The sequence below is a fragment of the Dysidea avara genome, chromosome 11 (genome assembly GCF_963678975.1).
Source record: "Dysidea avara chromosome 11, odDysAvar1.4, whole genome shotgun sequence".
Taxonomy (NCBI): domain Eukaryota; kingdom Metazoa; phylum Porifera; class Demospongiae; order Dictyoceratida; family Dysideidae; genus Dysidea; species Dysidea avara.
Genome location: NC_089282.1, coordinates 16,824,317 through 16,837,527, shown reverse-complemented (window position 1 = coordinate 16,837,527; position 13,211 = coordinate 16,824,317). Strand labels below are relative to the sequence as shown.

General features: G+C 37.6%; 1 protein-coding gene across 2 annotated transcripts in view; it reads left to right on the top strand.

Annotated features, from left to right (window-relative positions):
• LOC136238761 (uncharacterized) overlaps positions 1 to 13,211 on the top strand; it is a 70,731-nt gene that overhangs the window by 26,783 nt on the left and 30,737 nt on the right. The window contains exons 13-19 of one of the 2 annotated variants that reach the window (XM_066029347.1): positions 9,657 to 9,773; positions 9,832 to 9,865; positions 9,917 to 10,056; positions 10,109 to 10,306; positions 10,353 to 10,407; positions 10,455 to 10,547; positions 12,313 to 12,896. In XM_066029347.1, coding sequence (XP_065885419.1) covers positions 9,657 to 9,773; positions 9,832 to 9,865; positions 9,917 to 10,056; positions 10,109 to 10,306; positions 10,353 to 10,407; positions 10,455 to 10,547; positions 12,313 to 12,896 — 1,221 coding nt within the window. The remainder of the gene's footprint in view (positions 1 to 9,656; positions 9,774 to 9,831; positions 9,866 to 9,916; positions 10,057 to 10,108; positions 10,307 to 10,352; positions 10,408 to 10,454; positions 10,548 to 12,312; positions 12,897 to 13,211) is intronic. The other variant, XM_066029348.1, reaches the window with a different exon arrangement.

Here is a 13,211-nt window from a genome sequence, read left to right as displayed (position 1 = left end):
CTTTATCTAGATAGTTAAAGGAATGGTCAACCAAAGTTTCAACTCTAGAAGCCAAGAAATTTCGAAGTTACAGTGCTACGAAGTACTAACAACAAAAAATCGATTTGTACAGTGACAATAAACTACAGGCGTTTAATAAAACGATCATAACATACGGATGCAGTCATCTACCAAGATGAAACTTGCACCATCGAATTCTCCATGAACAAGCAAATCCATTGCTGGGTAAGTTTTGTCTTCCAGGCCTTTCCTATGTCTACGGGGGACCGGCGAAGGCGAACGAATGTGAGAAAAAGCGATAGTGAACCGCTCGTCCAACGCAAGGAAGACTAACGCTGATATCTTCTGTCTCCTTGAGAGTACTGACCCGAAACAATGATTTTGGAACTTCTCTTGCTTTTAGGATCACGATGCTACCAAGAGTTTTAGTGTTATCACTTTCCTTCATTGTGAAACAAGCGCTTTAGAATTTACGGATTTTTTTTCGTTTTCGTAAATATTCCACCCATTGTGTTCTGCGGGCCCAGCGTGCATTTATTGCATTCTACTGTATAATTAGCTAGCTAGGCCTGTACGAACATAATTATGGGACCGATCACAAATGTTTATGTGATTTAAGTGTTGTATGAAGTTACTAAACTCAGTAGCGAGTGTTCTCATGTGTGGCGAGCTTCTCGCGCGGCTAGTGCATATCCATGCGATATTCCACAGGTATTGTACAAAGAATGATCCCGCGAGAAGATGCGAGCATTGTATACTCGTGATTTACCTGTGAATTGTACTGTATGTTTATGCACCATAAACAAATGCTAAGTACGCAAGCCATACCTGTGTTGCTAAATCAACTCTCATTCCAGAGTATGAATTAAGATAGATGTAGCCTAGAGTTAGTTTTCTCAAAAATGTTAACCCTGAAGCAGTGCATTTATTGTACAGTCTCCTCAAGTGCTGCCAACTAATGTATTTCTACTTCTACACCCACAATGCTCTATCATGACTGTCCAAATGAATTGGACCAAGCATTCCTTACTGTCTTTATCAAGTGAGGAACATCAGAATTAAAATAAATATATCTTCCATTACTATAAGGGTTTGGAACTTTGTATACTATATACATCAGAAATTACAGAACTGGCTTGGCAGTGGAGATAGAAGAATTTAGGATTGCGTGATCCTTTATCAGTAGTAAGAGAGACTATTTTGAAGCCTGCAGCTTCTAAATGGCGGATCACATCCCACGCTAATGGAAATAAGCCATCTGCTGTAAGATCAAATGTGGGATATTGCACATATGGAAATTTCAGAGACATAAACAACCCTCTGACCATAAACACAAGCATATGTTTAACAATGGGTAATCATGCGTGAGTTGTTGATTGCATCAGTGACTGCTCAAATAATGCTAAAGTATTATTTACTGCTCCTAAATCTACAAATCCAACAATTCTACCTTCATTCTTGTTGTAAACTAGCCCTTCTTTGATCTTCATTTCATCAAATACCATTCACATTATCCATGTTAACTGATGCCTAATAAGTTGTTCTGTAACCTCTGCTTGTATGCCTGCCCCTGCTTGTATAAAATGTGTATAATCCCTCAGTGTACAGCCACAAGGTAATACAAGCACTCTTCTCTTAATACATCATATGCTCCAGAAGATAACATCTTCAGGTGTGAAGACACCATCGGACAATCATTGGGTGCCAACGGTGTAGTTTGGGAAATTGTCATGTTCTTAACCTGTTTGTTCCAAAAAAAGATGATAAAAACTGTTTACCTAATATTGTTGGCTGGTCTGGTTAGAGTGCTCGTTCATGATGTCAACTAATCCATTGCTGAGTTCTTTATCTACTTCAATGTTCTTCATGTTGATGGCTTCTTTGATTTTTTGCTCTAAGTACACATTTCTTCTTTTGTTGTTCTCAATCAAGACTTTAGTTGTTTGTTTTCCATTTCATTTCAGTGGAGTTTAGCCACCTCTCATTAACATGGCTGTGGGTACTGACACACTTGGGCTCATCCTGCTGCTTAGACCATCAGTGATACATACATCTTATTGTATCACAGTAAAGAACACAATTGCTACAATGGTGTTTGTCTGTAAGTAGCTGGCAATTAGTTGTCCTCACTGTTTCTGAATAGCCCTCACCACTACAATCCACAGCATGCTCCCTGTCTATATATGCAGCAATTTCACCAGATAAATTTAGTGATCTTCCCTTTTTTTCATTTGCCATAATGCACAAACTACTTGTCAGGGTGCCCTGGACAGACATTCAACTTCTCAGTCTCTAACAGAATTAAGTGTTGTTAAGATTTGTGCATTGATTTGCTCCGGAATTGACTAACTATTATATGTAATACTGTTCAGTTCATGGCAATGTATAACTATTCTCACAGATAAATCAGACCTTATTGTTACAGTGTGTGAAAGTTTTAAGGGCTGGCTACTAGATGATGGGTTTCTCTTGAATTTCATAGATAAACAATTGTGAATTGCATTCAGACTGTTTCATACTCCAGGTACTTGATGGCAACTTTGTATTCAACATATCAGGTAATGGTGGTGATTCCATTGAGTTAGGTGATAGTATTGATAATAATTGTGGGGAAGATGATTGAATTAGTGATGTTGGCACAGTTACTGGTGATGGAATTGGAGGAAGAGGAGATGACAACGATGAAATAGATGTTGCAGATATTCATCCTGGTGATGAGAATGGTGGTTGAATTAATGTTGTTGCCTCAAACGTTGGTGGTGAAATAGGAGATTAGTGGTGAAGTAGGAGTGAGAGGGGGTGTCGAATTAAATGTTGGTATAGATATCTGGGAAGAGCTGTTGGTGCCTGCAGAATCATGGAATTTATTAATAATGAAATTGTTTACCAAACATCAGGATTATAGTTGATATATACATCAACACTACATTATGCATGCAGCTACGTACTATTATATTGATTATTTATATGCATTCACATTCTTGCTTAATTATTATACTGAAATGTTGTATCATTGTATACACTATATTATGCTACAAGTAACTGATGCATGTGGGCCATACACATTAGCTAATACTCTTGAACAGCCATGCATACATGCAGATTCATCATTTAAAGCATATAATAAGCAAACGTAATTGCCTCAATGGAACATTTGCATGTAGGGGCATATAACAAAAATTTTAATGAGACAGCTAAGAAGAGTGGTAACTAGTTGATAGAATTTGCACAGTGCGTGCATGTGCAAAGACTTTGTATACTGGAGAATATATAGCTACCTCCAAAGAAAATTTTTTGAAAATGCATTGGAATGTTTTGTTTGAGCACATGACTGCTCTATTAGAGTGTCTCGATCTTACAAAGTGGAAGGGCTAAGCCCCCTGTACATGGATGGAGGAACTCTAGCACACTTAGCCTCACCATTGCTATGCCTATATATATATATCAAGACACACAGTAGTGTGTCGTGCGGCCCAAGAAGCCGGATCGCCACACCATGAGTATATTGACAGGAAGAAAAAAAATGTCATTTTCACACCTTTGTATCTCGGTGATCCCTTATCCGATTGGAACCAAATTTGCTACAGAGTTGTCCGCCAGCCAGGGGAGCCTACATTCCAAATTTGAAGGAAATCGCTCCAGCCATTTCCGAGATACGAGCTGCCAAAGTTTTGATTTTTTTATTTGTTTTTTTTTCCTTCTTTGTGTTTTCGCACACTTGCAAAAATTGCTATAAAACGCAAATGCATACTCCGATTGCCTTGAAATTTGGCACACAGAAAGGGAGTCCAAAGGCGAATCCTGGCATCAAACTTGGTCAAATCCGATGGATGGTTCAGGAGTTATGACCGATTATTCGTGTAAAACAAGATCGATTTGTTGTCATGCCTACACGGTAAACCGCTTCATGGAATGAGTTGAAAATTGCTATGTAGATGGGGTAACCATCGTAGGAATGCCTTTTGGTGGTTTTAAAGGAATCGAGGTAAAGACCATGGAGATATGACACAAAATCCAACCTGTGTCACAATTATGTGATCAATTTTTAGGAATAAAAAAGTATTAGTTTTTACGCCTACTAGGCAAACCGCTTAGAGCAATGAGCTGAAAATCAGTTTATAGCTGGAATAATCTTCATAGAAAGTCCTTGCAGTAGTATAGAAGAATTGGATTACAAACCACTGAGTTATGATTTGAAAGCCAACTCCGTGTAGCAAATGTGAGATCAAGATACTCTAATTAGGCATTCCAGCCTGATTTTTAAATTTTGGAAAAATGGGCTTTTTATATGCTCAATAGATAGAGTATTGATTGCTGATCTCAGAAATATATAGTTTGTTGGGCTGGAATTAGCTACTTTGGCATGCACAGTGCTTAAAAACTGAAAAAAGGTACATTTTTTCTCCAGGGCTCCCCATACATTTTAAAGGGAAAAATGGCACAATTGAATCAGGAAGCCATCTAGCAATCTGGACTATCTTGAAACTGCATTTGCTTCTAGCTGCAAGTTTGTACATGTAATAAGAGTAACTTCAGATTGTATCAGATCTCAGCGATCTTTGTATGCTTTGTGGTGAGCAAATATGTTTCACCTACTGCACACTTCTCAATACAATGGTGTATGCCTATAGGCAAGAGGCTATGTCAAGTAAGCAAAAACATCAAGTTAACAACTTTTAAAGGTAAACAACTAAAGTGGAGGTGCCACAATAATGCAACAATACCTAAGGTGGAGTTGTGGTTTCAATTATGGCATTGTTATGCCTATTTTGAAGTGGTTTATACTTTTGAGCTGATGACACAGCCATCAGAAAATTGCTCTGGAGCTGAAAATCGCTAACCAGAGCGAAGTAACTACGCACTTTAAAGTAAGCACCAGTGACTACCTTCCACTCGACAGTACGTTTTTTAAAGTATTCTACATACATTACAAGGCTTGAAAAGATTACAAAACAGCACAAAACTTACTTACATGTAACACGCACGATAAAACGAAGATTTTCATGATGATCAGCGTGTGGACAAACCCCACAGCGATTTTCATCCTCATTGGAGCTCGGATGACGGAGCAATCCCAAGTTAAACACGAGTTGTTATTTTGTGCCAAGGTTCTATTGGGGGAATATACGGAGAATCTTTTTATTAAAAAATCTCGGATACTGGAATGCCTACTCTAATAGAACAGTCACCCTAATAGAGCATTCAGCTAATTTATTTACTCCATTATAGAATTCTATTACATTACAAGTTATTCTGTAGGGAGTTCAGCTGCAAACAGTTAATCTTATAGACAGCTCAGCAAGAAGCAAGTCATCCTGTGGAGAGTTAAGCTACAAATATATCACTGTAGAGATTCAGAACATTACAAGTCACAATGAAGAGAGTTCAGCTATAAACAAGTCATGCACCCTGTAGAGAGTTCACCTACAATTAAGTCACTCTCTAGAGAATTCAGTTACACACAAGTCACTGTGGAGAGAGTTCAGCTACAAACAAATTACCCTGTAGAGAGATCAGCTACAAGCAAAACACTTTGCAAAGAGTTCAGCTACAAACAAATCAACCTTTAGAGCGATCAACAACAAACAAATCAACTTGTAGAGAGATTAGCTACAAACAAATCAACCTGCAGAGAGATCAGCTACAAACAAATCAGCTTGTAGAGAGATCAGTTACACACAAATCAACCTATAGAGAGATAAGCTAGAAACAAATCACCCTGTAGAGAGTTCAACTACAAAAAATCACCCTGTGGAGACATCAGCTAGAAACTAGACACAATGTAAGGAGTTCAGCTACAAGTAAATCACCCTGTAGAGAGTTCAGCTAAAACAAATCAACCTGCAGAGAGATCAGCTACAAACAAATCACCTTATAGAGAGTTCAGCTACAAACAAATTACCCTGTAGAGAGATCGGCTACAAACACATCAACCTGCAGAGAGATTAGCTACACACAAATCAACTTGTAGAGAGATCAGCTACAAACAAATCACCTTGTAGAGAGATCAAATAGAAACTAGACACAATGTAAAGAGTTCAACTACAAGCAAATCACCCTGTAGAGTGATCAGCTAGAAACAAATCACCCTGAAGAGAGGTCAGCTACAAACAAATCAACTTGTAGAGAGATAAGCTAGAAACAAATCACCCTGTAGAGAGTCCAGCTACAAAAAAAATCGCCCTGTAGAGACATCAGCTAGAAACTAGACACAATGTAAGGAGTTCAGCTACAAGCAAATCACCCTGTAGGGAGTTCAGCTAAAACAAATCAACCTGCAGAGAGATCAGCTACAAACAAATCACCTTATAGAGAGTTCAGCTACAAACAAATTACCCTGTAGAGAGATCGACTACAAACAAATCAACCTGTAGAGAGATCAGCTAGCAAATCAACCTGCAGAGAGATCAGCTACAAACAAATCACCTTGTACAGAGATCGGCTACAAACAAATCACCCTGTAGAGAGACCAGCTAGTAGCTAGGAACTAGACACAATGTAAGGGGTTCAGCTACAAGCAAATCACCCTTTAGTGAATTCAGCTACAAACAAATCAACCTGCAGTGAGATCACCTACAAAAAAGCACCTTGTACAGACTTCAGTTACAAACAAATCACCCTGTAGAGAAATCAGCTAGAAGAATTCACCTTGTAGAGAGTTCAGCAACAAAGAAACCACCATGTAGAGAGTTCAGCTGCAAACAAATCAGCCTGTAAAAAATTCAGTTACAAACAAATCGCCCAGTAGAAAGATGAGCTAGAAGAAGTTACCTTGTAGAGAGTTCAGCTACAAAGAAACCATTCTGTAAAGAGTTCAGCTGCAAACAAATCACCTGTACAGAATTCAGCTACAAACAAATCACCCTGTAGAGAAATCAGCTAGAAGAAGTTACCTTGTAGACAGTTCAGCTACAAACAATTCACCCTGTACAGAGATCAGTTAGAAGAAGTTCCTTGTAGAGAGTTCAGCTACAAACAAATCACCCTGTAGAAAGATCAGCTAGAATAATTCACCTTGTAGAGATTTCAGCTACAAAGAAACCACCATGTAGACAGTTCAGCTGCAAACAAGTCACCCTGTAGAAAATTCAGCTACAAACAAATCACCCTGTAGAAAGATTAGCTAGAAGAATTCACCTTGTAGAGATTTCAGCTACAAAGAAACCACCATGTAGAGAGTTCAGCTGCAAACAAGTCACCCTGTGGAAAATTCAGCTACAAACAAATCGCCATGTAGAAAGATCAGCTAGAAGAAGTTACCTTGTAGAGAGTTCAGCTACAAAGAAATCATTCTGTAAAGAGCTCAGCTGCAAACAAATCACCTGTACAGAATTCAGCTACAAACAAATCACCCTGTAGAGAGATCAGCTAGAAGAAGTTACCTTGTAGATAGTTCAGCTACAAACAAATCACCCTGTTGAGAGATCAGCTAGAAGAAGAGTTACTTTGTAGATAGTTCTGCTGCAAACAATTCACCCTGTAGAGAGATCAGCTAGAAGAAGTCACCTTGTAGAGTGTTAAGTTACAAAGAAACCACCATGCAGAGAGTTCTGTAATAAATATATGTATTATATATATAATTTGTACGTTTACTGATAAATATTTAAAGTACATCTGCTTCATCTTTTTTTCTTCCTGTGGTAAAGAAAAAAGATAGGTTAAAAAAGCCCCAAAGGCGGCCTATTGGAGTATACAAATACAAAAAGAAGTGAAATCTAATCCAAAACAGCCAAGCTATAAAAAAAGTGTGCAGCCCTCAAAAAGGCTATGGTGAAAAAAGATGTGAAATCCAAGGTGGTGGCCAAAAAATGGCTGTGATGGTAAGTTAATGGTAAAAATTTTAATAACGACAACTCAGGTGAATTTTGTGCCAAGACCAAGCAGCACCAAATTCACCTGAATTGTTGTTATTAAAATTTTTACCATTAACCTACCATCACAGCCATTTCTTGGCTGCCACCTTGGATTTCACATCTTTTTTCACCATAGCCTTTTTGAGGGCCGCACACTTTTTTTACAGCTTGGCTGTTTTGGATTAGATATATATTACAAAATAGCTGGCATACCATTTTGTAAAAAACTATATGCATGCATGTACTGATATAATGCAGACACATGTAAATATAGCTATCCAATGTATAGACTATATACTAGCTATGGCTGTATATACAACTATATTAAATTATTAATACACATACATCTTTCTTTTTTCTTGGACGCCCTGGTGCTCCGTGCTTTTCTTCTAGCCTTTTCTTTTCACTGTTCTTGTACCTCCTTCCAATGCATACCTTCCTGTATCCCATTATTACGTGCCTGTAGTAATTAGCAGAATTTGTGCATATACATTACATTATGGTAACAATGAACTCTCTTTTACTGGATGCCACCATTATTTATTAAGGCTTTACAACACAAGTGCTGAAGGTCTGTAGGACACCTGGTCCTACAGCTTGTTTAAAGTTGTTACAGAAAGTATGTTTGAAAAGGTAGAGGAAGGAGAAAAAAGTCCATGACTGGACCTGGGCGGCCTCGGACCTGCAGCCATCCAATTAACACTTGAACGCTTACAGGAGTCTGTAAGGTGGTCAGGATATTTTCTCCTTGTCAATTTCATGTACCCTGTATATGTATCCATAAGAACTTTATTACATATGTCACTATATGTAGTGCCACGCTAAATCTCCAAACCCAGCACAATGAAACAGGCTGAAACTGAGCTATATAAAATAGTTTGTCTACACATTACACCTAATAGGTGGTTACAAGTAGCCACATAATTTCAGCAAACAACTTTTGTTTTGTTGTGAAAACTCTAAAACTGAGAATACTAACTAGTTCAAGAACTTTCTATCGCGCTGGGTCAAGAATATACGTATCAGTGTATTTAGCTATTTCCTGTTATAGACTGCTCACCTTGGTTGCAGTCCGTCTTCTTTAGTACGTTGCTTGCTAACATACTGTCCGACCGTATGTTGGCAAAAGAATCGAAATGTGTCTAGCAACGAAAATTGGGTGGGTCAATTTGTGGGTAGGCCATAACAAAGATTGTATGTGACATAATTACAGATTAATATGCACATTGCCAATCCTTTATTACTTGTATTATCTATGATGGTACCCATGCTTCCTACGTACGTTCCTGTAAGATATTATGCATACTTCTAATGAATGTGACAAAAGACTTCATGATAACAATGCCAATTTCAAGTGCCATGTTTAATTAAATTATTTACTCTGTTATTAAAGGGGGTGGATTGCTACGCTTAACAATCGATTTTGCTACAGAAAACATGGAAAATAGCCATACTTATCATGTTTAGAACTTCACCAGAGACTATTTGCCAGCAGCAAGGTCGAGTTACCTTTAAAAAGCCTTATATACAAGCTGTAGCTTATTCTGGTCACATGTACTTATCGTTGCTATAGCAGACTTGTGCAAAAATGAAGTAGGAATCTATTCACCAATCCAGAGTGAAATAAAAGCATGATAGTATATACATAGGTATGCTGGAAAATCTGTACTTTGGAATATGGTTATGATTTCACAGTAGTGTATCTCTTGTTTCGCTATTTTGTAGTGCATGGATCCCTATTCCATTTTAAACTGGTACTTTTAAATATGCTTCTTAATAATATTGTGCTTAAAATTATGCCAGGTGGTTTGCCGAGGCAGAAATGTGTTCATGGGCTACCTTGGTATGGAAGAGAAGACAAGGGAAACTATCAACAATGAAGGATGGTTACATTCTGGAGATATTGGTTGGCTAGATAATGTGAGTATTCATATATCTCTAAAGGTTTAGTGTTGCTTGCTTTCTGTCATTTTTACAGGATAACTTTTTACACATTATTTGCCGGATTGATGGTAAGTAGTAATGTGTCTTTTGTGCTTGTAACTCACTACATGTTTCTGTAGATTTAATTACAATGGCTGGAGGACAAAGGGTTGTCCCAATTGAAATCGAAGAGCACATAAAAAGTGAAGTTGAGTTTCTGAGTAATGTGGTATTGATAGGAGATAACAGGAAACAACTGACATGTCTACTGACACTGAAGGTGAAGACATGTTTGACCAGTATGAGGCTAGTAGTGTTGTTCCTGTACATAGTGTGTTGTGGATCCTGTTACTGGAGAAGCCACAGATGACCTCCAACCACAAGTGATAAAGATTTTCAAGGAGGAGTTGGGTACTGATTGCACAACAGTGTCACAAGTGGTAAACACAAAGGACCAAAAAGTGTTGATGACTATCCAAAATGGTATTGACCGATACAACAAAAATTACACTTGTTCTGATATTCAAAAGGTATTAAAGCATGTACATCGTATTAAACCAAATACATGTATAACAGATACACAGATGGAGGTTACTACCAACTGATTTCACAGTGTCTGGAGGAGAACTAGGTTGAGTGTGCATTTAGATAGTAGTAATTTCAATATTTTTGCTGAAGGTCCTGTGTTTAAGTTGAAGAGATCAATAGTTATGCAAAATTTTGCTGAGATAATTGAAGCATTATATGACAGTGCTGGACTGGGTCACATATGTACGTAAGAATACAAGTACATTAGTATTGAATCATTAATGGGGATTATGTAAGATGGCTGACAAAAAAATTAATCTGCACAAAAAAAAAAAAATAACCAAGCTGTGAAAAAAGGTGCGGCCTTAAAAAGCTTGGGTGAAAACAGTTGTGAAATCAAAGATGGCAGCCATTTCATGCAATGATGTTAATGATAATAAAAATTTATTATCATAAACATCATTGCAGTCATTTCTTGGCCGCCACCTTTGATTTCACAACTTTTTTCACCCAAGTCTTTTAAGGCCGCACCTTTTTTCACAGCTTGGCTGTTTTTGTGCGGATATTACTTCTTTTTGTAATTACAAGCTCCAAAGCCAGATTATGGTTGGTCTTAATACTTCCTTTTAACTTTTTCCCCTTTACTACAGGAATCGTTGTAGATTGCATGGCTATATCTATTTACAAAGGATTGAAATAAGATAAATTTTGAAGGCACAAAGATAGCTGGGCAGACTAGGAATGGGAGATGCCCTGCCCTGAGGAAGTTTCCACAGCAGAAGAGATACGTGAAAATGGCATTTTCTTGGTTCCGTAAGACAAGTGTGCTGCCCGCCTGTACTGGCTGTACTTGGCCGCACGGCACACTTGATATAGGCCATTTTCATTATTTTTGTAGTGCTTTAATAGAGCACGCATTGTTCTGAGCACTTCAATACAACACATATAGAGTTTCCACTGGTAGATCTTTGAGTTATCATTGTAGTGTACTAAACCGGAACTTTCATTTATAAGGTAGAAATTAAGCAAGGTGAGCAAGTGACAGCAGTGGTATTGTGGTAAAGGGCTTGGGTTTGTAGATGTGGAGGTCCCTGGGTTGAAACCAGGAAATAAAATTCTGCCATTTTTGTGTACATTTTTTACTTCTCAGTGACTGTTCTATTAAAGTATCTTGATCGTGCTTTTTTTACATGTTTGGTTTTGCTTTATATCTCCTTAGCTAATACTTTCAGTACTTTCAAATTACTTTAATGATTTGCACTATGACAGTAACTTCATGTACAGACTAATTTTCAAGTTATTCCATCAAGCGGATTATCCTGTAGGCGTGACAACAAATTGTTTTGCTATTTTCAAAATTGCACATAATTCCATTGTTCTTGGCTCGATCTGTACGAAAACTGAGCTGTAAACGTGCTGCATTGTGTTCTTACTGCCCTCATTCAATCGACTAAAGCATGCACGAGTTATAGCAAGTGGAGTGAAAAGAAGGAAAAAACAGATGAAGAAAAATATGAAAAAAATAAAGACAATCTTTGAAGGCGCATATCTCAGTGATGGCTCAGTGGATTCATCTCAAACTTGGAATAGAAAATGCCCTACCCCAAAGGAGTTTCTGCAGCAAAACTGGTAAATTTCCGTTCAGGAACTATTGAGCTACGAATGCGTGAAAACAGCATTTTCTTGGTTCATGTGAAATACATACTTGTCTGTCGCGCATCTGCACTAGCTGTACTTGGCCACACGACAGTGTCCTGATCTCAGTCTCCAACGAGAATGTACTTTCTATGCTGTTACATTGAAGTATAATAATAACTATGGTTCTTCTATCTTGATATCCATCTTCGTTGCTATACACAGCTCATCTGTTGTTTTAAAATAGGCATGCATTGGTATGACTATAGCAAGGCAAGCATTCATGGTTGAAATGAGAATTCTTAGTTTACAAGTCATGATTTTGTACTATACAGTATGTAATGTGTGTACAATGTGTTTTTAATATGTATAGTGAGGAACCATGAGGTGTGTGCCTTGAAGGAAGCAGTTTCAGTATCAGAAAGATGTACAAATTATGGAAAAGTAATTGAGATTGAGCAACACAATGTTACAGTAACAGTTCCTCAAGGAGCAATTGAGAAAGGTTACTCGGTGGAAGTTGAAGTTGCTGTTAGTTTGTTTGGGCCACATAAGCTTCCAAAAGACTACATTCGTATTAGTTCTTATGTGTGGATAGGAGCAAGTTATAGCTTTAAGAAGCCTCTAAAGATAGAAATTGAACATCATGCTGTTGTTGTGAAAAATGCTGATATTTCACTGTTGTGTGTTATGGAAGCTCGCAAAGAAAATGGAACTGATCCCCACACAGATGAAGATAAGATGTGCGAAGCCACTGAAGTTTATTCAAGCGATTGTGAAACAGGCAGCTCATTTTATACCTACCATACCCATTCTAAATTAACATGCCTTGCAAAGAAAAGTGTAAATATTGCTGATGAGGTAGCAGTGTATCAGTTTCTACCAAAGAATTATGCAGAATTAGAAAATTTCACTGTTGAGATTTGCTTTTGCTGCAATTTGAAATTTCTTAGGAAGGTATGTATGTAAATTGTTGTAATTTTTTATGCAGGAGTATGGATGTATGTATACTGTATGTGGAAAGCTAACTTTTAAAGAGTTACTCAATACATTTCACAATATATCATACAGTATGTATCTCCCCCCCCCCCCCCCCCCCCAAAAAAAAATGTTTTATCATAATTTTCACATGTGGTAAAATGCTTTCATGTAGAGTTTTTGTGTATCCAATGTTTTTATTTATTTTTTATTAAGACTTTACAGCACAAGTACTGAAGGTCTGTAGGACACCTGGTCCTACAGTCTGTTTAAAGTTACATAAAATGTGATTGA